Genomic DNA, 23606 nt, shown 5'->3' with positions numbered 1-23606 from the left:
TCCCTGTAACTTCGCTTATCTCAGGGAGGGAACCACCAGAAGGCCCTCGGAGCTGGACCTCAGTGTCCAGGCTGAACGATGGAGGTGGAGACGCTCCTTCAGGTATACTGGGCCGAGGCCGTTTAGGGCTTTCAAGGTCAGCACCAACACTTTGAATTGTGCTCAGAAACGTACTGGGAGCCTATGCAGATCTCTCAGGACCGGCGTTATGTGGTCTCTGCGGCCGCTCCCAGTCACCTGTCTACCTGCTGCATTCTGGATTAGTTGTAGTTTCTGGGTCACCTTCAAAGGTAGCCCCACGGAGAGCGCATTGCAGTAGTCCAAGCGGGAGATAACCAGAGCATGCACCACTCTGGCGAGATAGTCCACGGGCAGGTAGGGTCTCAGCCTGCGTACCAGGTGGAGCTGTGAGACAGCTGCCCTGAACACTTGCAATGCAGGAATCTCAACTCAAGCATCCATGACAGATAATGCCATCCAACCTCTGCTTAAAAACCTCCAAGGAAGTTGAGTCCATCACCTGGCCAAAGGAACCTGTTCCACGGTCAAATAGTTGGTACGCTCAGAAAGTTCTGTCAGCTAAGCCAATGCAATTCTGGGCTGCATCAATAGGAGTATTGCATCTAGATCAAGGGAAGTAATAGTGCCACTGTATTCTGCTCTGGTCAGACCTCACCTGGAGTAGTACTGTGTCCAGTTCTGGGCACCACAGTTCAAGAAGGACACTGACAAACTGGAACGTGTCCAGAGGAGGGCAACCAAAATGGTCAAAGGCCTGGAAACGATGCCTTATGAGGAAGGGCTAAGGGAGCTGGGCATGTTTAGCCTGGAGAAGAGGAGGTTAAGGGGTGATATGATAGCCATGTTCAAATATATAAAAGGATGTCGCATAGAGGAGGGAGAAAGGTTGTTTTCTGCTGCTCCAGAGAAGTGGACACGGAGCAATGGTTCCAAACGACAAGAAAGAAGATTCCACCTAAACATTAGGAAGAACTTCCTGACAGTAAGAGCTGTTTGACAGTGGAATTTGCTGCCAAGGAGTGTGGTGGAGTCTCCTTCTTTGGAGGTCTTTAAGCAGAGGCTTGACAACCATATGTCAGGAGTGCTCTGATGGTGTTTCCTGCTTGGCAGGGGGTTGGACTCGATGGCCCTTGGGGTCTCTTCCAACTCTATGATTCTATGATTCTATTCTACTTAGTCAGAATATCCTTTCTTGTAAATTGAAGCCGTTGGTTTGGGTCCTGCCTTCCAGAGCAGGAGGAAACAAGCTGGCTCCATCTTCCATGCTCTCCTATCTCCTCTCAGTCTCCTCTTTTCCAGGCTAATCATTCCTAGCTCCTTCAACCGTTCCTCATCAGGCTTGGTCTCCAGACCCTTCAGCATCTTGGTCTCCCTCCTCTGCACACCTTCCAGCTTGTCCACATCCTCCTTAAACTGAACCACCTGGAATTCGCGGACACTCTCCAAGGGCTGCCCCACACAGTTCAGTTCTCAAGCTTGTCAAAGAACGGTGGCAGTATTTTTTTGGCCATTTTTTTTTTAAAAGACACCATTATTTTAGGGACAGGTCAAGAGCGACCTTGCAACCTCCTTATGCCGCGTCAAGAGCTTAGAAAAGAAATGGGAGTGCCAATCTTCTTCCAAATTCAAGTTTGCCAGGAGGTAGACCTGACTTGCTGCAAGGCAGAAAGCTATTTATAAACCTGGTCTAGGAAAACTTAGTGCAGAAAGCGAGAAAAGAGAAGTGGAATGTGTGCAGGGGTTTTTTGGGGGGCAGGTAAGGCATTCGCAGGAAGCACCTGTAGGCCTCCACCTGTTTGCAACTGGAAACACGCCAGGCGCCTGGGGGATTTCTAGCACAGATCCATTCGGATGGTGCTGGGCGCCAGGCTGAACCAAGATGGCAGACTTTGCTCCTTCGAAAGCGGCGCTGCCAGTTTGAGAATGGCACTGGGTTTCTTTTTCGCTTTCTCCAGTTTCTTAGACTTCCTGATTGGCTCTAGCTAGGAGCCTGTTTGGAGAGACCGGTAGCGCATCTCCGTCTCCTGCAAATCGTTGTTTTTCTTTCAGGAGCGTGAGCACACAGGCATGTCTGTCATCCGCTCTCCTGCAGGGACAGCATGCATGAAACGCCTCATTCACAGCCGCCCTGAGCCAAATTGCAGGCATCGCATTTCTCGGGGGGGGGGGGCTGCAAGCGCTCCTGCAAAAACAGCTGGGGAATGAGGGCTGCAAAGGGGCAACATGGTGGAGCTGCCCCTCCGACTCTCCATTAGTCCTCTTTGACGATGGCGGAATGAAAGCTTTGTGGTGCAGAGGGGAAGGCCAGCGTCTCCCCAAAAAATGCCCCCCCCTTTTTAAACACCTCCACTGACGGGTTTGCAAGAGCTAGACTGGATGCACAAAACTGGCTTGAAGTCCATATCGTGATACAGTGGACACTCGGGTTGCGAACATGATCCGTGCGGGATGCATGTTTGCAACCCGCAGCGGCGCGTCTGCGCATGTGCGGGTTGTGATTTGGCACATGCACAAAGAGCGATTTAGTGCTTCTGTGTATGCACGACCGCCGAAACCCAGAAGTAACCCATTCCAGTACTTCCAGCTTTCGACAGTCCGTAACCCGAAAAAACGCAACTTGAAGTGGCTGTAACCCACGGTATGACTGTATTTGTTTTGTAGTTTTTGACCTGGCAATATATCGCAAATTGTAACGTGTGTGCTTTTGTGTGCTATGCAGCCAATGCCTCTACATACATTGTGATATATTCAGATACTGGTATATTGCAATGTTTAGCTGGTGATATATTGTGATGCTGGAAACCAGATCTCACCCACTGCATTTTTTACGTCCTTCTTAAAAACTAACTTTTCTCCTAGGGTTGGGCTAGACTAGACAATGATGCTTGGGGTTCCTTCCAAACCCACTGTTCTGTGATTCCTCCGTTCTCTACCTTCCTGTGTGTAGAGCTCGAATACAGGTGGTTCAGTATTCAACAGGGCCACAAGGGAACAAGGGGGAAATAACGGAGGGAAGAAATAATTGGTTGAAGGTAAAGGGACCCCTGACCATTAAGTCCAGTCGTGGCCGACTCTGGGGTTGTGGCGCTCATCTCGCTTTACTGGCCGAGGGAGCCGGCACATAGCTTCCGGGTCAGGTGGCCAGCATGACTAAGCCGCTTCTGGCGAACCAGAGCAGCGCACGGAAATGCTGTTTACCTTCCCAGCGGAGCGGTACCTATTTTTCTACTTGCACTTTGACATGCTTTCGAACTGCTAGGTTGGCAGGAGCAGGGACCGAGCAACGGGAACTCACCCCATCGCAGGGATTCGAACCGCCGACCTTCTGATTGGCGAGTCCTAGGCTCAGTGGTTTAACAGAGTATTGCTCAAATGCTTAATCAAAACAGACACATGATTTGTTCAGGAAAAAGGAGAAACAGTCATACCTCGGGTTACAGACGCTTCAGGTTCTGTTTTTTTTTTTTTTTTTGGTGTTACCGACTGCAAAACCCGGAAGTACCAAAATGGGTTACTTCCGGGTTTCGGCGGTCGCGTATGCGCAGAAGCGCTAAATTGTGCTATGTGCAGAAGCGCCGAATCGCAACCTGTGCATGCGCAGACGTGCTGCTGTGGGTTGCGAACGTGCACCCTGCACAGATCACGTTCACAACCCGAGCGTCCACTGTACTTCGGAATTTGACACAGGGGAAGCAACCCTGGTTTTGCCGGTTTCAAGGCAACTGGGCACCCCTTGTGCAGCGTCATGCCTAGTTGCACATAAGAGCGTCATAAGAGACTGTCGAATCGGACCAGTGGTCTGTCTAGTCCTCCAGTGGCAAACTACCCATAAGAAGCTATGAATCCAGACTGGCTCTGGCTGTGGAGGTTCCACAAGAGCGCAAGAAGATCCTGGTTGCTGGAGACCAGGCCAATTGACCCATCTAGTCCAGCATTCTCTTCTCACTGCAGCCAACCAGTGAGAAGCACCAGAACATTCGGCTCTGTCGGACGCCCAGGGTTCTAGCGTTGGGGGAGATGGAGGAAAACCTTTCTGCATTCCGTGCATAATTTTATGAACTCGTGTATCATGTCGCCTTTATGTTCGGAGGTAACCTAAAAGCCGCCGCCGTTCCTTGCAGGGGAGTTGCAGGGAGTGTGTTTCTCGCGCCACCTGCGACCCAAGATCCCGGGGCAGCTTGTTTTGCTCCTTCTCTTGATCTCACGGAGGAGAGAACCTCTGATTGTTCGTCCCGGGAGATCCGGGGAGCAGAGATTTGCCGAGCCTTGTTTAAAAGACTTGCCGACTTCTCCCCTGGGGTTGGAGAACCTGAAACCCTCCTGGGACAATCGGATCCTGCGCACGGCATCTTGTCCTCGCCACACCTTCCCCCCAAACCCTCCTCTTCCTTTATTTTTCCAGCATGGGCGGGGACATGTTTTATTTAGACCCCTGGCCTATGCAGCGCTGCAAAAATCTGTGTGCGCTCGTTATTTTTAGTGCTTTCCTGTTTTCTTTGTGATTCCCAAACGGCGCTGCTTAAAGATTTGTGTGTGCTTTCTTTTTTTTCCATTGTGACATCTCGTCACTCCCTTTTGGTATTGCACTGCATAATATATAAATATCTGTATATTCCAACCAGGTGTGTGCTGGCTTGTCTAGAAAAGGTGGAGCCCAGGAATCCTGGTAGGCGCGGAGTTAGAGCTGGCCTGATTTTTAGCATCTGGAAGAGACAGAGGCGGCATTCATATCTCTCCCTTCCCTCTTGTGGCCGTCGAGAGTTTTTGTGTCGTCCTGTTTTTGCAAGATTTGGGGGTGTCAGGGATGTTCCTTTGAGAAAGGTAACAGAACGTTTGGCTACAGCGCAAAATACAGAAGCAGTTGTGTTGCAGTGGGTTCGACTAGATCAGGCATAGGCAACCTCGGCCCTCCAGATGTTTTTGGGACTACAGTTCCCATCATCCCTGACCACTGGTCCTGTTAGCCAGGGATGATGGGAGTTGTAGTCCCAAAACATCTGTAGGGCTGAGGTTGCCTATGCCTGGACTAGATCATGGGCAGGCAACCTAAGGCCCAGGGGCCGGATCTGGCCCTATCGCTTTCTAATTCTGGCCCACGGACGGTCTGGGTATCAGCGTGTTTTTACATGAGTAGAATGTATCCTTTTATTTAAGATGCATCTCTGGTTTATTTGTGGGGCATAGGAATTTATTCATTTTAAAAAATATATATAGTCCGGCCCCCCACAAGGTTTGAGGGACAGTGGACCGGTTCCCTGCTGAAAAAGTTTGCTGACCCTTGGACTAGATGATCTCTGGCTTATCTTTCAGCTTCGGAATTCTATGATTCTGTCAGTCATATGTTAGAGGCTGAACAGAAACCGTTGTGGAAGTCCGTTCGACTTCTGAAACGTTCAACTTCCAAAGCGCGGCTTCTGATTGGCTGCAGGAAGCTCCCATCGGACGTTCGGCTTCTAAAAAGACATTTGAAAACCGAAAACCGATCGTTCGGGAGCTGGATTGTTCGACTCCCAAGGCGTTTGGGAGCCGAGGTATGACTGTATATTGTTCTGGCAGGAGGACCATGTTCCCGACTGCAAAAATATTCTGGGTGCCACGTGCTTGCTGGTGGGTGCAGGGTTAGAAACCCAGATATATAAGCTAGGAGCCAAAGGACTCCTTAAGGCCACGGTTGCAGTAGCCAAAACAAAATGTCTATAGTTGCCATTCTGGGGCAAGGCGGGTCTAATGTCTTATTTTCCAAGTGATGGACTGACTCTGACTGATTCTCTGTTAAACATCTGGCTAGTTGAGAGGACAACTCTGAGCTCGCTTAATAGCTTTGAGAACTTAAAAGAGGAAAAGTCATCTTCATCCAGTGATTATATTGGCCTATTCCAACATGATGAACAGAAAAGGCATTCTGGCTCCAGAAATTCGTTCCAACTGTGCGGATAATAGATAACGGATAGAATTTTACAGGATGCGGTATTAGTGTGCGAAAACAGTCCAGATTCAAGGATCCCCGGATTGTGGAGATGTCAGGAGCCATCATCACTTGGTCGCAGGTGGCCGATAGCCAGGTGCAAAATGTGCCTGGTGCCCGGCTAATTCTGAACAGGTTGGAGGCAGATTCCAGGCCGGTCCATGGGCAGAGAGGTGACCCCCCTGAGGGATAAGGGGTCCTCAGCCATCTAGGGCTTTTAGAGGTTGAAACAAACAACAAACTTAACTGGGTAATTAGCGCAGTTTAGGCAAGAACTGGTGCAATACACTCAGACCTTCTAATCCTGCTTGTTAATCCCGGTAGCCAAATTCTGCGCGATTGGATTATCTCCAAGGGCAGCCCCACAGAGAGTGATCTGCAGTAATCTAGCCAAGAAGTTACCAGAGCATAGACAGTGGAGGTTAGGGTCAGTGGTGGTGGAAGGCGCAAGTGGGTCCAGAAGTATTTGTCGTCCTCGGAAGAAAGGTCCTCCATTAACAACAACAGCAACAACATTATTTTGGAGGTCCCAGGTCTCAGGGTGGTTAGGTTGGTCTCAACTAGGGCCAGGGCCTTTTCAGTACTGGCCCCAACCTGGTGGAACGCTCTGTCCCAAGAGACCAGGGCCCTGCGGGACTTGACATCTTTCCGCAGGGCCTGCAAGACAGAGCTGTTCCATCTGGCCTTTGCTTTGGACTCAGTCTGACCCTTACGTTTCCCTCCCCTTATGGTTTTGATCTATGGGCTACTTTTAAAACGAGGCTGCATTTTAAATCGCATTTTAAACCTGTACAGTCATACCTCATGTTACGTTTGCTTCATGACACGTTTTTTCAGGTTGTGTCCCTCGGCGACCCAGAAGTACTGGAAAGAGTTACTTCTGGCTTTCGCCACATGCGCAGATGCGCAAAATGACGTTATGTGAATGTGCAGAAGCGGCGAATTGCAACCCATGCGTGCGCAGACGTGCCGCTGCGTGTTGCGTTCTGCTCATGTTGCGAACAGGCCTCTGGAATGGATCCTGATCACAACCAGAGGTACCACTGTATTTTAAATTGGTTCCCGCCCTCCCATTACTGTAATTTTACTGGTGTTAGCCGCCCTGAGCCCAGCTCTGGGCGGGGAGGGCGGGGTATAAATAAAATCTATTATTCTTATATTAATAATAATAATAATAATAATAATAATAGTAATATACTACTATACTATACTATACTATACTGTATAATACTATACTGTATAATACTATACTGTATAATACTATACTATACTATACTATACTATACTATATAATAATATAATATACCGTATTTTTCGCTCTATAAGACGCACCAGACCACAAGACGCACCTAGTTTTTGGAGGAGGAAAACAAGAAAAAAAATATTCTGAATCTCAGAAGCCAGAACAGCAAGAGGGATCGCTGCGCAGTGAAAGCAGCAATCCCTCTTGCTGTTCTGGCTTCTGGGATCGCTGCGCAGCCTGCATTCGCTCCATAAGACGCACACACATTTCCCTTTACTTTTTAGGAGGGAAAAAGTGAGTCTTATAGAGCAAAAAATACGGTAATTGTACCCCACACATCAGACAGGGTTGCCCCAGTCACTCTGGGCGGTGGATGATCAGTTTAACCCAGAAACGCTGGATAAACGTTTCTGTGTTTTTAGGTGGCTGGGGAATTAGGGAAGGAGGGTTATCTGCTGGCCTGCTGCCAAAATTCTGGCTTTTGGAGAAGGGACTTTTAATATTTATTGGCTGAGGGGGGAGGGGGGGTCTGGCAATGCTTGCTTTATAGACACAACAGGCTGTGGGCAGGAAATTATTCCAGTCAACACACAAACATTTGAATTAGTCCTGGAAAAAGATCAACTATGCTGAAGGCAGCTTCAGAACCTCCCCACCAGCTGAAATGCACAATTTCAAGAGTGCATGAACACACACATAAAAAACACAATCGTGTCACATTTTTTATTCCTCTGTTCATTTTATATATACCACATTTTTAGCCAAAGCTTTCTTTAAAGACTGGGACGCAGGTGGCGCTGTGGGTTAAAGCCTCAGCGCCTAGGGCTTGCCGATCGAAAGGTCGGCGGTTCGAATCCCTGCGGCGGGGTGCGCTCCCGCTGCTCGGTCCCAGCGCCTGCCAACCTAGCAGTTCGAAAGCACCTCCGGGTGCAAGTAGATAAATAGGGACCGCTTACCAGCGGGAAGGTAAACGGCGTTTCCGTGTGCGGCTCTGGCTCTGGCTCTGGCCAGAGCAGCGATGTCACGCTGGCCACGTGACCCGGAAGTGTCTCCGGACAGCGCTGGCCCCTGGCCTCTTAAGTGAGATGGGCGCACAACCCCAGAGTCTGTCAAGACTGGCCCATACGGGCAGGGGTACCTTTACCTTTTACCTTCTTTAAAGACTAGATATGGTCATTTCCCCTACCTGTATATTTTTAAATCCTTAACAACAACCTTGCGAGGTGGGACCGGGTGGAAAAGAGGGAGGCTGACCGTCCCCCCGAGGTCGCCCAGCGGTCTTCAGCAGGGATTTGAACCTGGGCTGCGGCCTTCGGTTTTGGTGTGCTGTTTGCCCCCTGCTTTTGCAGCCGCAACACTGAAAACAAAACAGCTGGCTGTAAGGATGGCGTGGGAAATTGTCAGATATTGGAAGCCCGGTAAAACAGATAAAAAATGCGTAGCCTAGAAATAAGGCAGAAATCCATCAAAGGAGTGTTAGAAACTGGGGTAGAAAAGCTAGGAGCCAAATGGGGTTGTGGGCGCCAAAACAGAATGTCTGGTCGCCATTTGAGGGGGTCGACAACACTTTTTAATTATTATTTTGATAAGCATGAACTAATACACAGTTCATGGACACTGTGGGTTAAACCACAGAGCCTAGGACTTGCCGCTCAGAAGGTTGGCGGTTCGAATCCCCACAGCGACGGGGTGAGCTCCCGTTGCTCGGTCCCTGCTCCTGCCAACCTAGCAGTTTGAAAGCACGTCAAAGTGCAAGTAGATAAATAGGTACCGCTCCGGCGGGAAGGTAAACGGTGTTTCTGTGCGCTGCTCTGATTCTCCAGAAGTGGCTTAGTCCTGCTGGCCACATGACCCGGAAGTTGTACGCCGGCTCCCTTGGCCAATAAAGCGAGATAAGTGACGCAACCCCAGAGTCGGCCACGACTGGACCCAATGGTCATGGGTCCCTTTACCTTTGACATACAATTCACATGAGTGACACATTGTTAATATCATTGTTAATACAGTGGTACCTCAGTTTAAGAACAGTCCTGTTTAAGAATGATTTGGTTTATGAACTCCGCAAAACCGGAAGTAGTGTCTTGGTTTGCAAACTTTACCTCGATCTAAGAATGGAATCCAAATGATGGAAGGGCACCGGCGGTGGGAGGCCTTATTAGGGAAAGTGCGCCTCGGTTTAAGAAAAGTTTCGGTTTAAGAACGGACTTCCAGAACGGATTAAGCTCATAAATCAAAGTACCACTGTACATGTTTAATTTGGTGTTCACAATGAAAATATTATTACCATACTTCTCTTTATTGTCAAACTCCTTAACATATTGTCTATTTTTAACATATGTTTCGAGGCACATAAGGTAAAGGTAAAGGTAAAGGTAAAGGTAAAGGTACCCCTGCGCGTACGGGCCAGTCTTGACAGACTCTAGGGTTGTGCGCTCATCTCACTTAAGAGGCCAGGGGCCAGCGCTGTCCGGAGACACTTCCGGGTCACGTGGCCAGCGTGACATCGCTGCTCTGGCCAGAGCCAGAGCCAGAGCCGCACACGGAAACGCCGTTTACCTTCCCGCTATAAAGCGGTACCTATTTATCTACTTGCACCCAAGGGTGCTTTTGAACTGCTAGGTGGGCAGGAGCTGGGACCGAACGACGGGAGCTCACCCCGCCGCGGGGATTCGAACTGCCGACCATGCGATCGGCAAGTCTTAGGCACTGAGGTTTTACCCACAGCGCCACCCGCGTACATACATTTTAGTAATTATTGAGTGTCAGCCAGACCCAAAAAATGGCACCCAGGCTTTTGGAGGTGCTTGTAAACGGAGAATCTTTAGGCGCAAAAGGCGCCTGGCGCCCTGCTAATTTCAAACCCTGCATCAAAGCAATTCATTGCAGCGCAGTGCGAACTCAGTAGTGGTTTGGAATAATCTGGAATGGCTGCTGAAGACCAGCTGAGTCAGGAGACTCTTAATTTCAGGGTCCTAGATTTGAGTCCCACATTGGGCAAAATATTCCTTCATTGCGGGGGGCTGGACTAGAAGACCCTTGTGGCCCCTTCCTACGCTACAATTCTATGATCTGTACTATGCATTTAAAGTGGGATCACGCCACGTTAAACAGTTGCAGCTTCCTGCAAGGCATTCTGGGAGCTGTAGTTTGACAAGAAGCAGAGAGTTGTTGGGAGACACCATATTCCCCTCCATGAACTACAACTCCCAGCGAAGAGGGAATGATTATCAAACCACTCTGGGAACTGTAGCTCTGGGAGGAGGATAGAGCGTCTCCTGACAACACCCACAGAGCTGCAATTCCCAGACGATTAACTTATACAGTCATACCTCGGGTTACAGATGCGTGAGGTTGCGTGTTTTCAGGTTATGGATGCGCCGAAACCCGGAAGTACCGGAACTAAATTGTGCTTTGCGCATGTGCAGAATTGCAACCCGTGCGTGCTCAGACGCGGCGCTGCGGGTTGCGAACGCTGCAGGTTACGAACGTGCCTTCTGTACAGATCACGTTCGCAACCCGAGCGTCCATTATATCCATGTTCCTTACACTGGACGGCTGATACGATTACAGTGGTACCTCGGGTTAAGAACTTAATTCGTTCCAGAGGTCCGTTCTTAACCTGAAACTGTTCTTAACCTGAAGCACCACTTTAGCTAATGAGGCCCCCTGCTGCTGCCGCACTGCCGGAGCATGATTTCTGTTCTCATCCTGAAGCAAAGTTCTTAACCCGAGGTAATATTTCTGAGTTAGCGGAGTCTGTAACCTGAAGCGTATGTAACCCGAGGTACCACTGTACTATTAACATTTGTGGACCGCCTTTCATCGGCAGATTTCGGGCTGGTTTGCAACATAAAAATATGCAAACCTGGCTCCATGACTGCTCTACTTTTTGTGTTGATAACAGGAAAAAACCGAAAGAAAATGGGTTGCTGTTTTTTTGCTGGTGGAGAAAGTGTGTCTGAAACTGGACAGAGACTTTTGCAAGAGTCACAGCTCCCTCCAAGCTCTTGGGGATGGCTGATATATTTTGTGTTTGTAACACAGCACTGAACGTGGCACATATTAGCCGTGTGCGCATGGATTTGTGGAGGGGCCAGTTTTCCCTCCTGGGCAGCCCCACTCTTAGCCAAACCTTCGCCGCCAGCGCTGCCGTGGTTCTGCCGGCACCGTGGTTCTGTTCGTCTGTTTATGATGTGGCTTCCTTTTTCCCCAGAGCCCGGCCTCCTCCTCCTCTTTGACGTAGAGTCGGCCGATGCGCTCGCTAGGTCTCTGAGAACTTGTTTGGTGGCGCTTCCTCCCTCCTCTCCCCGCCTGCTTTCGGCTGTCAAACCAGGAAATAGAAAAAGAGTCTCCGTTTGCTGGGTTGGAGAGACAGAGAGAGACACACAACGGAAGCGTTTCTCCAGGCTGTTCCACGGCAAGGTTTTTCTTTCCCCCCCTCCCTAAGAAAAACCACGCTTGTGCAAATTGGGAGATAGAGATTTATATTTGGGGAAATTGCAGCCGCCTCTCTGGAGACAAGGAAGGAGAAGCAGGGGGGTAAGGAAGCTGGAAAATGTGTGTTAAACACACCGTGGGAACAAGTTGGACCTCTGGTTCTGGTTTGGAGTCCCAGGATCCTGTTTCCGTGGGTCACCTGGGTGCCGTGGGAATGCTCAAGGGGGGGACCCCTGGCCCTTTCGCCTGTTCTCTGCTTCCTCCCCGCGTCTTGGTGCATAGGATTTGCACCCCCTTCCCGTTCTGTCTGTGTTTACCTGAGCTCAGAAACTTGGCAATTTCCTGGTATCTTGAATCTTGGGGAGAACTTTGGACGTGTGAGTCTATTGGGCGGCAACATTGTTTGTTCACAGGATCCGAAAAACTTCCCTTCCGCATCGAGAACTTAGAAAGCTATCCCATCAACGTTCCGGTCCCTTTGTCATGCTAGCTTTCCCCTGGCGAGAAGTTAGAACGTTATTTTATTCTTGGGCTTCACCTCATCTTTGTTTCCATGCGTGTAGAAAGCTAGTCCTTCGGCAGCCCTGTTTCCTTGACACGGCGGCTTTCCACTGGCAAGACGTCAGAACTTTATTCAAAATTAACCCTCTTTAGCTCCCTCTTTAATTAGGGAGGATGAGCCCGCCTTCTCGCTGGCAAGCGCTTGGGAGTTTGGTGCCATTTCTCCCCTCTTCAAGAGAGGCCTCTCCTAATCCAGATTAACAGGGCACCTTTTTAAAAACTGGGTGTTTTGGTTCTTTGGGGGGGAAGTTCCCCCCTGCCCCTTCCACCAGCCACAAGCCCCTTCACTTATTCTTACTATTCTTATTCTTATTATTGTAATTATTAGTGAAATGCTTCCCTAAGGGAGAAAATCAAAACTGCAATTCTGGACCATGGTTTCCTGGGATCGTGAGCGCAGTTGCGTTCTGAGGGGCTTCTTGAGAAAGCGATGGCGCTGTGAGACACTTAGCGCACGGCTTACCTGCGGAACTCCCTGCTGCAGTGGTCAGCAGTGGACACCAATCTTGGATGGCTTTGCCAGAGGGTTGGACAAATCTGAGGAGGAGGAGAGGGCTGTCGATGGCTACTAGCCACAAGGCCTCTGCTCTGCCTCCAGGGCTGGGGGAATAATGCTTCTGAACGCAAGTTGTTGTGGGACGGAAGGGAGCTCTTGCACCCAGGTCCATTTATGCCCTTCAACCAAGGTTTCAGGGGCCATTTGGCAATGAGCTTCTATATATGAGTTCCCAGCTTTGCTCATGCTATTTGCTGTTGTTGTTTAGTTGTTTAGTCGTGTCCGACTCTTGGTGACCCCCTGGACCAGAACACGCCAGGCACTCCTGTCTTCCACTGCCTCCCACAGTTTGGTCAAACTCATGTTGATAGTGTCCCACCATCTCGTCCTCTGTCGCCCCCTTCTCCTTGTGCCCTCCATCTTTCCCAACATCAGGGTCTTTTCCAGGGAGTCTTCTCTTCTCATGAGGTGGCCAAAGTCTTGGAGCCTCAGCTTCAGGATCTGTCCTTCCAGTGAGCACTCAGGGCTGATTTCCTTCAGAATGGAGAGGTTTGATCTTCTTGCAGTCCATGGGACTCTCAAGAGTCTCCTCCAGCACCAGAATTCAAAAGCATCCATTCTTCGGCGATCAGCCTTCTTTATGGTCCAGCTTTCACTTCCATCCATCTCAACTGGGAAAACCATAGCTTTAACTATATGGACCTTTGCTGGCAAGGTGATGTCTCTGCTTTTTAAGATGCTGTCTAGCTCATGCTATACCAGCAGATAATGACTCGGCCGCTAAGCTCACTTGCGGGCTGCCTCTTCGCCCAGCCTACCTCACAGGACTGTCGTGGGAGACTAAACATGGAGGGGGAGAGCCACATACACGCCACAGTAGGAATGCAATAGAATGGGGACGTCCAGCTCCCAATAGACTGCGATCTGCTTACAGCATAAAAAAATGGGCAGTGATCTAAGCCAAAGTTGGTTGGTTGGTTTTTCTGCTTTTTTGTAAGGAGAGCGCTGAGGGGCCAGAGGTCAATCAGGAACACCCCGCAATCTATAAGTAGATCACGATCTACCAGTTGGACATGCCTGCGATACAGTGGGACCTCTGGTTGCGAACGGGATCCGTTCCGGAGGCCCGTTCGCAACATGAAAAGAGCGCAACCTGCAGTGGCGCGCCTGCACACGTGCAGGTTGTGATTTGCCGCTTCTGCGCATGACGTCATTTTGCGCTCATGTGCAAGTGGCGAAACCCGGAAGTAACCCTTTCCGGTACTTTCGGGTCGCCGCGGGATGCAACCTGAAAGAACGTAACGTGAAGCGGACGTAACATGAGGTATGACTGTAGAATTAACGGCTCTCATGATGGACTACAGTGGTACCTCGGGTTACAGACGCTTCAGGTTACAGACTCCACTAACCCAGAAATATTACCTCAGGTTAAGAACTTTGCTTCAGGATGAGAACAGAAATCGTGCGGCGGCAGCAGGAGGCCCCCATTAGCTAAAGTGGTACCTCAGGTTAAGATCAGTTTCATGTTAAGAATGGACCTCCGGAACGAATTAAGTTCTTAACCCAAGGTACCACTGTATCTGGAACTTGCAGAACTGACTGGGAGACTCCGAGACCAGAGAGAAGAGACGGTGGAAGAATGGAAGAAGTTTAAGGAATATTTGAAGAAATATGTTAGTATTTAAATCTTAGAATAGCTTGGAAGTGGATAAAGGCTGTAGGGTTAGAAGTAGAAGATAGTGTATTTTAAAATAGTATTATTTGTTAGTGATAAAATGTGAAGTTTTTTATGGTTAAAGTAAGTGTGATAAAAAAAAAATAGGGTTAGAAATTATGATATATGTAAACTGCTAAAGATGAAGTAAAATGAAAATCAGATAGGTGGGACTTGGGGAAGCCCACTTAACATTATTTAGAAAAATAAGGATAAGACAAGAATCTGTTTGTATTGTTTGTTTTTCTGTTTGTGTTCTTTATTTGTGTTACAAAATGAATAAAACATTTTGAAGAAGAAAAAAGAATTAACGGCTCTCATGAAGAATTGGCTTGTACAGTGGCACCTTGGGTTACATACCACAGCTGTCAACCTTCCCTTTTTTTGCGGGAAATTCCCTTATTCCAACGCCGTTTCCCGCTGCTATCCTGGATTGTTAGATATCCCGTAGACTGTCCCCGGGACAGGTGAGGCTGCTGATCCCTTATTTTCAAATCTGAAAGTTGACATACGCTTCAGGTTACAGACGCTTCAGGTTACAGCCTCCGCTAACCCAGAAATAGTACCTCGGGTTAAGAACTTTGCTTCAGGATGAGAACAGAAATCGTGCGGTGGCAGCGGGAGGCCCCAATTAGCTAAAGGTGCTTCAGGTTAAGAACAGTTTCAGGTTAAGAACACACCTCCAGAACGAATTAAGTACTTAACCCGAGGTATTACTGTACCTGAAATATAACTGTGGATGCTTGTTTCGTGTGCTAACCTGCCCTCCGTTCCCCCTCCAGCTCGGACGTGAAGCGTTGTCGCAGGACAGCCCCTCTGAATCTCCCCCTTGCCGCCATGTCGCCGTCTTTGGAGAGCAGCCCGCTGCAGGCGCCGGAAGGAACCCCCACGGCCCCTTCGAGGAGAGGACCCCCGGCCCACTAGCGCGGCACATGCGGGTGACGGTCCGCCCCCTGGAGCCCTCCCCTCCTCCTCCTCTACCCGGGATGGTTTACTGACCAAGAAAAGAGAAGCGGCGTTTTCAACCTCCTTTTCCTCTTCTCTCGCTTTCGTGCTCCCCTTCCCCTCCTTCCCCCTGACCCCCTACCCCGCCCTCTCCCCGCCCTGACCCCCCAGCCGGCCCCCGCAACGTTTCGGCCCTCGGATTTGCATGGCAGCAGCGTAACCGTGGAGAGGCCAGGGTACCACAAACTTATGGATTTTGATAAGAGAGGAGGCAAAGGGGACGCGGAGGAGGGGCGAAGGATGTCTAAGACAGGGAGCAGCCGCAACACGCACGGGAGCCGGACGTCCGGGACCAACTCTGGAGTCTTAATGGTCGGCCCGAACTTCCGTGTCGGGAAGAAGATCGGGTGCGGGAACTTTGGGGAGCTTCGACTAGGTAAGTCTCTGCACCTTCCCGTCCGTGGCCTGTTTTCAAATTCCAAGAAAAAAGCACACCAAGAACTCAGGCTGATGTAAGTTTCAGTAGTGGGAGTGGTCCCTACTTGCAAGTCAATGTTGTTGTGTCCGCCTCTTCATGTCCCCCTGGACCAGAGCACGCCAGGCACTCCTGTCTTCCATTGCCTCCCGCAGTTTGGTCAGACTCATGTTTGCAGCTTTGAGAACACTGTCCCACTATCTCGTCCTCTGTCATCCCCTTCTCCTTGTGCCCTCCATCTTTCCCAGCCTCAGGGTCTTTTCCAGGGGGTCTTCTCTTCTCATGAGGTGGCCAATGTACTGGAGCCTCAGCTTCAGGATCTGTCCTTCCAGTGAGCACTCAGGGCTGATTTCCTTCAGAATGGAGAGGTTTGATCTTCTTGCAGTCCATGGGGCTCTCAAGAGTCTCCTCCAGCACCATCACAGGTCAATAGTCAATAGTAACAAAAACTAATCCATTCACAAGTATGTATTCTGACAAGGATTACAAACTCTAACAGAGATTACAAACTCTAACTCATAAAAATATGTATAGCCCTTTAAAAATTAGGTAAGGACCCAAATGTTATATAATACTGTTTTACAAATTATAATTTATGATAATTTAGAATTTAAATGTATCTTCATGTAATATTTGATACTTCCAGCTGATGGTGAATACATCGAAACAGGGCCCAGTCCTGGTTTCTGATCCATAATTGACTTCTGACTTCTGCTCAGTGATTGAAACTAAGACCTCCACGACGAATCTGACTATGGACTAACATGAATTTATCTCTACTCATAAACTCTTCTCTCTAATTCTGTAACGAGTTATTGTGTTATACATATTTTTATGAGTTTGAGTTTGTAATCTCTGTTAGAGTTTGTAATCCTTGTCAGAATACATACTTTTGAATGGATTAGTTTGATAAGAAGAACTCCCAACTGTTTTCAAATTCCACCCTGCTTTCTGAACACAATGCACTCCCAGGAAATGGTTTGCTGAATGAGCTGGCTGACAATTCCCATTATTTATAGGGACATTTGATGCATGCTTTCTTTCCCAAACTGTTGCAGACCCCCCAGCAAAAGTCAAACAAACAGGGGAGGAACCTGATACGTCTCGTTTCTCCTGTTTCCTGGTTTGTTCCATCTCTCTCCCTCTCTGTGTGGTTTCTGCCCAAAAATGGCTTCCGCTGACCAGCAAAACTCAAGCAGGTGTGGAAGTGGACACACTCTGGCGGTTTGGATATTTGAATCATCCATTCGTGTATCAAGGTTTGGGTATAATTACTTAACTGAGATTTTGGATAACGGGCCTTTCCTGCTAGCGGGAGCTGGGCGTGTATAAAATGGGGAGGAGGATTAGAACGACAGGTGAAAATGAAAAGGTGAGAGGCAAAACTCTGAAGCAGGTACGCAGAATGAGTGCAGTTGCACATGGGTCGAAATAGAATCTCAGCGTAATGTGATGGTCAAGCTTACGATTAAGGTTGTCTTGGAAATTATGGTTCCACAGTGAATGTCAAATCATATAAAAAGTGCCCGCAGGTTCTAGTCTGTGTTGAAATCTCAAATTGCACATGATTTTCTCCATGACGACGACTACATCAATAATAATAAATTTTATTTAAATGCTGCCCATCTATTGTGTTGCTCCAACCACTCTGGGGGGCTCCCAACTAAGTATTAAAAACACAAGAAAACATCAAGCATCAATAACTTCCCTATACAGGGATGCCTTCTGGTGTCTTCTAAAAGTCAGTTCTTTTATCTCCTTGACATCCGACGGGAGGGCGTTCCATAGGGTGGGCGCCACCACCGAGAAGGCCCTCTGCCTGGTTCCCTGTAACCTCGCTTCTTGATTGTGGTGGAGACGCTCCTTCAGGTATACTGCGCCGAGGCCGTATAGGTCTTTAAAGGTCAACACCAACACTTTGAATTGTGCTCCGAAACGTAATGGGAGCCAATGTAGATCCTTTAGGACCGGAGTTGTATGGTTCCAGTCCCCAGTCCAGCTGCTGCATTCTGGATTAGTTGTAGTTTTCGAGTCACCTTCAAAGGCAGTCCCACATAGAGCGCATTGCAGTAGTCCAAGCAGGAGATAACCAGAGCATGGACCACTCTGGCAAGACAGGGCGCAGGCAGGGAGGGTCTCAGATGGAGCTGGCAGACAGCCGCCCTGGACGCAGGATTAATCTGTGCCTCCATGGACAGCGGTGAGTCCAAAATAACCCCCAGGCTGCGCACCTTCTCCTTCTGGTGCACAGTTACCACTTTCAGGACCAGGGAGTCCCCCACACCTACTTGCCCCCCAGAAACAACACTTCAATCCGTTAGCCGCCATCCATCCTCCAACCGCCTCCAGACATTCACACATCCCAGAATGGGCATCTGTTGCAAGATGTGGGGCTGTTTCCCCGTTGAGTTGCAATTGCCAGTCAAACTGCCCAGCTCATTCTGTTGCAGCCACCGCAGCCGAGGTTTCAGGTGGCATTTGGCAATTAGCTTACGTATCTGAGTTTCTAACACTGTGATCCTGCCGCCTAGCTGAGCACCAGCAATGTTTGCAGACCCTGGCAGCGCCAGTCTGTTTCCCTGGGAGGATAAGTCCCGGGTGCCAGCTGGAGAGTAGCCCCTCTCCGTTGCTCTGCTGCTAAGGCTATATTTTCCGCTACATCCTCCCAAATGCCAGGGATTATCTCTCCTCCTTTATCCTCCGCCGCCCGCAGGCCAAGCCTCTCGTTCCGGCCACCCCCTGGCAGACAGACAGACAGATCTCCGCTCAGCTGGAGCTCACACCCTCTGGTTTATTTATTATTTGCTCTTGCATTCACTCCACCCAAGCCCAGATCCATAGCTGTCAATGTTTCCCTTTTTTTCAGGGGAATTCCCTTATTCCAAATAGGATTCCTCGCAAGAAAAGGGAAAAGTTGACAGCTATGCCCACATCAGGTTTCCTTTTCCGGGTCGTGTTCCTCAAAGACATGGTATTTTGAATGTCGCACACGTCAGTTCCCCAACCCCGCAAAAACCCCAGCTTCTAGACTTGAAAGCAATCATAGAATCAAAGAATCGTAGATGTGGAAGGGACCTCTGAGGGTCATCCAGTCCAACCCCCTGCCAAGCAGGAATCAACATCTCAGGCATCCGTGACAGAGGGTCACTGAGATATCTGTGGCCATGAAATTGAGCAGGATTTTTCAAAAATCTGGTGTGCCTGGGCAGAGAGTAGCATTATTCTCTGCGCAAATTAAATTTCTGCAAACGCAAAAAGTTTGTAGACCTTAAAATAAGGCAGCTCACTGCGAATTGAGCTGAATTTTACAGAAAATGAGTTCTATCTGTGTGTGTGAATATATGCAAATTAAATTTATACAGAATCAAAAGTTTCTGGAGATTTTAGACTGAAGGCATTCCACACAGTGAAGTAGCAGCCGCAGTGGAATTGTGTAGGATTTTTCAGAAGGGTGTCTGTGTTTGCAAGGAACACGGATGTCTCTGCGTAAATTAAATTACTACAAAAGTTTTTAGACCTTAAGACTAAATGCACGAGACCCAGCAAAATAGCCACAGGATTGAGCAGAGGAGTTGTAGTCGCTAATAATAATAATAATAATAATAATAATAATAATAATAATAATATTTATACCCTGCCCATCTGACTGGGTTTCCCCAGCCACTCTGGGCGGCTTCCAACCGAATATTAAAAACAATACAGCATCAGACTTTTAAATCTTCCCTAAACAGGGCCGCCTTCAGTTGTCCTTTAAAAGTAAAATAGCTGTTTATTGCCTTGACATCTGCTGGGAGGGCGTTGGACAGGGCAGGCGCCACCACCGAGAAGGCCCTCTGCCTTGTTCCCTGTAACCTTACTTCTCGTATAGTTGCTTTCCCTGTGCAAAACAAACTTTATGCAAATGGACGGCGTCATGCATGTTGCAAATACAGGTTATGACCCCTGTACTTTTAATTCCATTTCCCTTTTAATTTGCATACCTCCTTTCTATATTGCCCGGCCTATAGATTTGAGTTTCTAACAGTGCTGGCATCATATTTTTGTCCTATTTATTTATAAATACACACCCACCCACCCCTTTTTTTTGGGGGGGGGAACCTGCTTTCTCCTCCTCCAGTGGTCATTTCCAGGCTGTCTCCAAGGGCGGCCCCACGGGCAGAGCATTGCAGCAGTCCAGCTTGGAAGCGCCCAGGCGGCAAACAAGGTGGCCCCTTCCCAGCGCTGCTGGACTACCAACTCCCACCGTGCAGTGTGGGAAATAGCAAAGGACAATGGGAGTTGTAGTCCACCACCAGCGCCCAAAATCCGTTTTCCCCCCAGGAAGGGGCAGAAACTGGAGGGTGCCCCAGAATCCTTTGCAACACAGAGAGGTTCTGTGGCCATTTTATGGGGCGGATTGGGATGGGCGAGCAGGCAAGCGAATGTGGCAAAGGTGTTTTGCCGTGTGGGAATTTCTTTCCGGAGAAGGCAGGGGGCACACGTTGTATTTCCGCTTGGCGGTGGCGATGAGCCCCAGCGCAAAAGCTTCTCTCTGCCGGACGCCCTTGAAATCGGACCCTCGAGGTCCGTATTCTTTCATTTCCTTTATTTTTATTTTTTAAATTAAATGCTTGGAACGCCTCTGGAACAGGAAAGGTCAGGAGGGATGCAAAGCGCTGATGTCCGGGAGCAGGTGCGAGAGAGGAGGGGGGGAGATTTGCACGTACAAGAGCCACAAGGACAAATTGTTTTGAGGGGGACAGCGAAGGAACGTTTGGCTATTTCACCGTGACCTCATAGCATTCCTTGCCCTCCGCTCGGGAAGGGACAGGCTGCCAGCTTTCCATGGGGCCATCAGAGAATTGGAAATTTGTCCCCCACCCCTTGACACATTGAGAAGCATCTGTTGACCGTGCAAAGCCTTCTGCTCTCTAGCAGAGGAGGCTAAGCGGAGCGTCTCTGTGTGAGTTGCTGTTCCTGAGCTGTTGCTCCTCTAATTAATCAATCAATTTCGCTACTTTAAAATGTGGATTTTTTTTAATTAAAAAATTGTATTTATGCAGTTATTTTTGTAACCCTGAAAAACGAATTGGATACTTATTTATTGCATGATATATCAATATATATCAATATCACTGCGGGAGGCAGTGGAAGACAGGAGTGCCTGGCGTGCTCTGGTCCATGGAGTCACGAAGAGTCAGACACGACTAAACAACTAAACAACAACAACAAAATATCAATAATAATAATAATAATAATAATAATAATAAAAATAAAAAATTATTTATATCCCACCCATCTGGCTGGGTTTCCCCAGCCACTCTGGGCGGCTTCCAACAGAATATTAAAATACAATAATCTATTAAACATTAAAAGCTTCCCTAAAAGCTTCAATTGCCTATTAAGTACAGTGGTACATCAGGTTACATACGCTTCAGGTTACAGACTCCGCTAACCCAGAAATAGTACCTCGGGTTAAGAACTTTGCTTCAGGATGAGAACAGAAATCGTGCAGCGGCAGCAGGAGGCCCCATTAGCTAAAGCGGTGCTTCAGGTTAAGAACAGTTTCAGGTTAAGAATGGACCTCCGGAACAAATTAAGTACTTAACCTGAGGTACCACTGTATTTTCTTAATTTTACTATATTTTTTAAGCGGCGTAAAGACTGTTTGGAGACTCCTTTTTGTTGCACTGTGCATACATTATCTCTTTTAATTTTTAAAAATATGCCATGCTCCTATGCTTCGTTTCATATTTTGATTACTGTGCTCAGTAAAATGTGGTTTTGATGTTGTACACCACCCTGAGATCTTTTGATGAAGGGTGGTATAGTAATAACAATAACAATAAGAATAATGGATGGTGATTATATTTTTTATACCCCACCCATCTGACTGTATTGCCCCAGCCACTCTGGGTGGCTTCCAACATATATAAAAACATAATAAAACATTGCAAAACTTCCCTATACAGGGCTGCTTTCAGATGTCTAAAGGTTGTATAGTTACTCATCTCCTTGACATAAATCTCCTTGAATAAATTATTGCAATTTATCCCAGGATGGTGTACATTAAAAACACACATGATGGAATCATGATGTGTGTGTGCTATGCAAAAATCACAATGCGGAAAAAACTTTGAAGCCAGCCAATGCCTCTACATAACTCCATCCTTATTTCAGACATTGTGATATATCAGTATATCGGTCTATCGCGATGTTTAGCTGGTGATATATCACAATGTTAAAAGCCAGATATCGCCCAGCCCTACCACCACCCTCTCCCCAGCTGTAGCCAGCCAGTAGATTAGTTAATGGCCAAAGAGGAATGCTTTTGCTTTGTACCTGAAGACATGTAATGAAGGCACCAGGCAAGCCTCTCTGGGGAGAGCATCCCACAGACGGGAGCCACCACCACAAAGGCCCCGCTTTCGTGTTGCCACCCTCTGAACTTCTTGAGGAAGGAGGACATGTGTGATGGCCTGGGACTCGGGCTCGGACTCTGAACCAGAGGAGTCTCTTTTTTTATATATATATAAATTTTTATTAATTAACATCAATAAATAAAACAAAACAAAATACATTAATTTCACATCGTTTTTCACAACTTATTTCTCTTTTGGACTTCCCTCAGCTGTTCCGTAAATCATCCATAGTTATAATTTTAATTACACATTTCTCAAATTTATATTGATATTGTTTATCTCTTTTTTCCTATTCCCTTTAGACAATACTTCTTACTTTTTCACAGTGCTTCTTTAAATCCCTTAAGCGTCATCTGTCCCTCACTTAAGTATTCCAGATATTCCACAAATTTCCCCCAGTCCTCGATGAACTTTTGGTCTCTTAAGTATCTAATCTTCCCTGTCAATTTATCTAACTCTGCGTAATCTAACAGTTTCATTCTCCACTCTTCCACAGTCGGTATTTCTTGTTGTTTCCATTTCTGGGCCAGTAACACTCTTGCGGCTGTAATTGCATATTGAAAAAATTTACAGTCTTTCCTTTTTATCTCATTTCCTACTATTCCTAACAGAAAGACTTCTGGTTTCTTTATGAATGTATATTTTAGAATCTTCAGTTCATTGTATATCTTTTCCCAGAAGTCTTTCATTTTCTTACATTCCCACCACATGTGATAAAAAGTACCTTCTTTATCGTTACATTTCCAACACTCCCCAGCTTTAGCCAGCCAGTCGATTAGTTAATGGCCAAAGAGGAATGCTTTTGCTTGGCACCTGAAGACATGTAATGAAGGCTCCAGGCAAGCCTCTCTGGGAAGAGCATCCCACAGACGGGAGCCACCACCAAAAAGGCCCCGCTTTTGTGTTGCCACCCTCTGAACTTCTTGGGGAAGGAGGACATGTGTGATGGCCTGGGACTCAGGCTCGGACTCTGAACCAGAGGAGTCTCAGTCTGCACCGGATCCTTTGCCTCAGGCATCACCTGAACCAAGTCTGGGGCCTGATCCTGAAGAGTCCCAGTCTGCGCAGGTTCCCCTGCAACAAACACCAGCTGGGCCGAGTCAGGGGCCTGAGCCTGCTCTGGCTCCAGATGCGGGGATGACCTCGTTGCCTTCAGCTGGGCCATCACTTACAGCTGCTCCACTACCGGTTGGGTCAGGGGAGGCTGAGGCGGCCCCTGGGTCTAGGATCCCACCGACGTCTCCCGAGCTGCAGAGACTGAAGTCTGAGAGAAGGAGAGACCTGAGTACTCGCAGGAGGAGTGCTCGTCTTTGGGTGAAGACAGGGAGGCGAGTCGCCGGGGGATCAG

General features: G+C 48.2%; 1 protein-coding gene and 1 long non-coding RNA gene across 4 annotated transcripts in view; both read left to right on the top strand.

Annotated features, from left to right (window-relative positions):
• LOC307207300 overlaps positions 1-23606 on the top strand; it is a 113402-nt gene that overhangs the window by 43306 nt on the left and 46490 nt on the right. The gene's annotated exons all lie outside the window — the stretch shown is intronic.
• The window catches only part of CSNK1G2 (casein kinase 1 gamma 2), a 55586-nt gene that overhangs the window by 6961 nt on the left and 25019 nt on the right, over positions 1-23606 (top strand). For 2 of the 3 annotated variants that reach the window (XM_079960773.1, XM_079960775.1), the window contains exon 2: positions 15220-15818. In XM_079960773.1, the coding sequence (XP_079816899.1) occupies positions 15632-15818 (187 nt within the window). In that variant the 5' untranslated portion in view covers positions 15220-15631. Of the gene's footprint in view, positions 1-11623; positions 11769-15219; positions 15819-23606 lie in introns of those variants that run through there. The other variant, XM_079960774.1, reaches the window with a different exon arrangement.

Source organism: Podarcis cretensis (assembly GCF_951804945.1).
Source record: "Podarcis cretensis genome assembly, chromosome: 18".
Taxonomy (NCBI): Eukaryota; Metazoa; Chordata; class Lepidosauria; order Squamata; family Lacertidae; genus Podarcis; species Podarcis cretensis.
The sequence above is the reverse complement of the archived record's forward strand: the minus strand, read 5'-3'. Positions and strand labels throughout refer to the sequence as shown.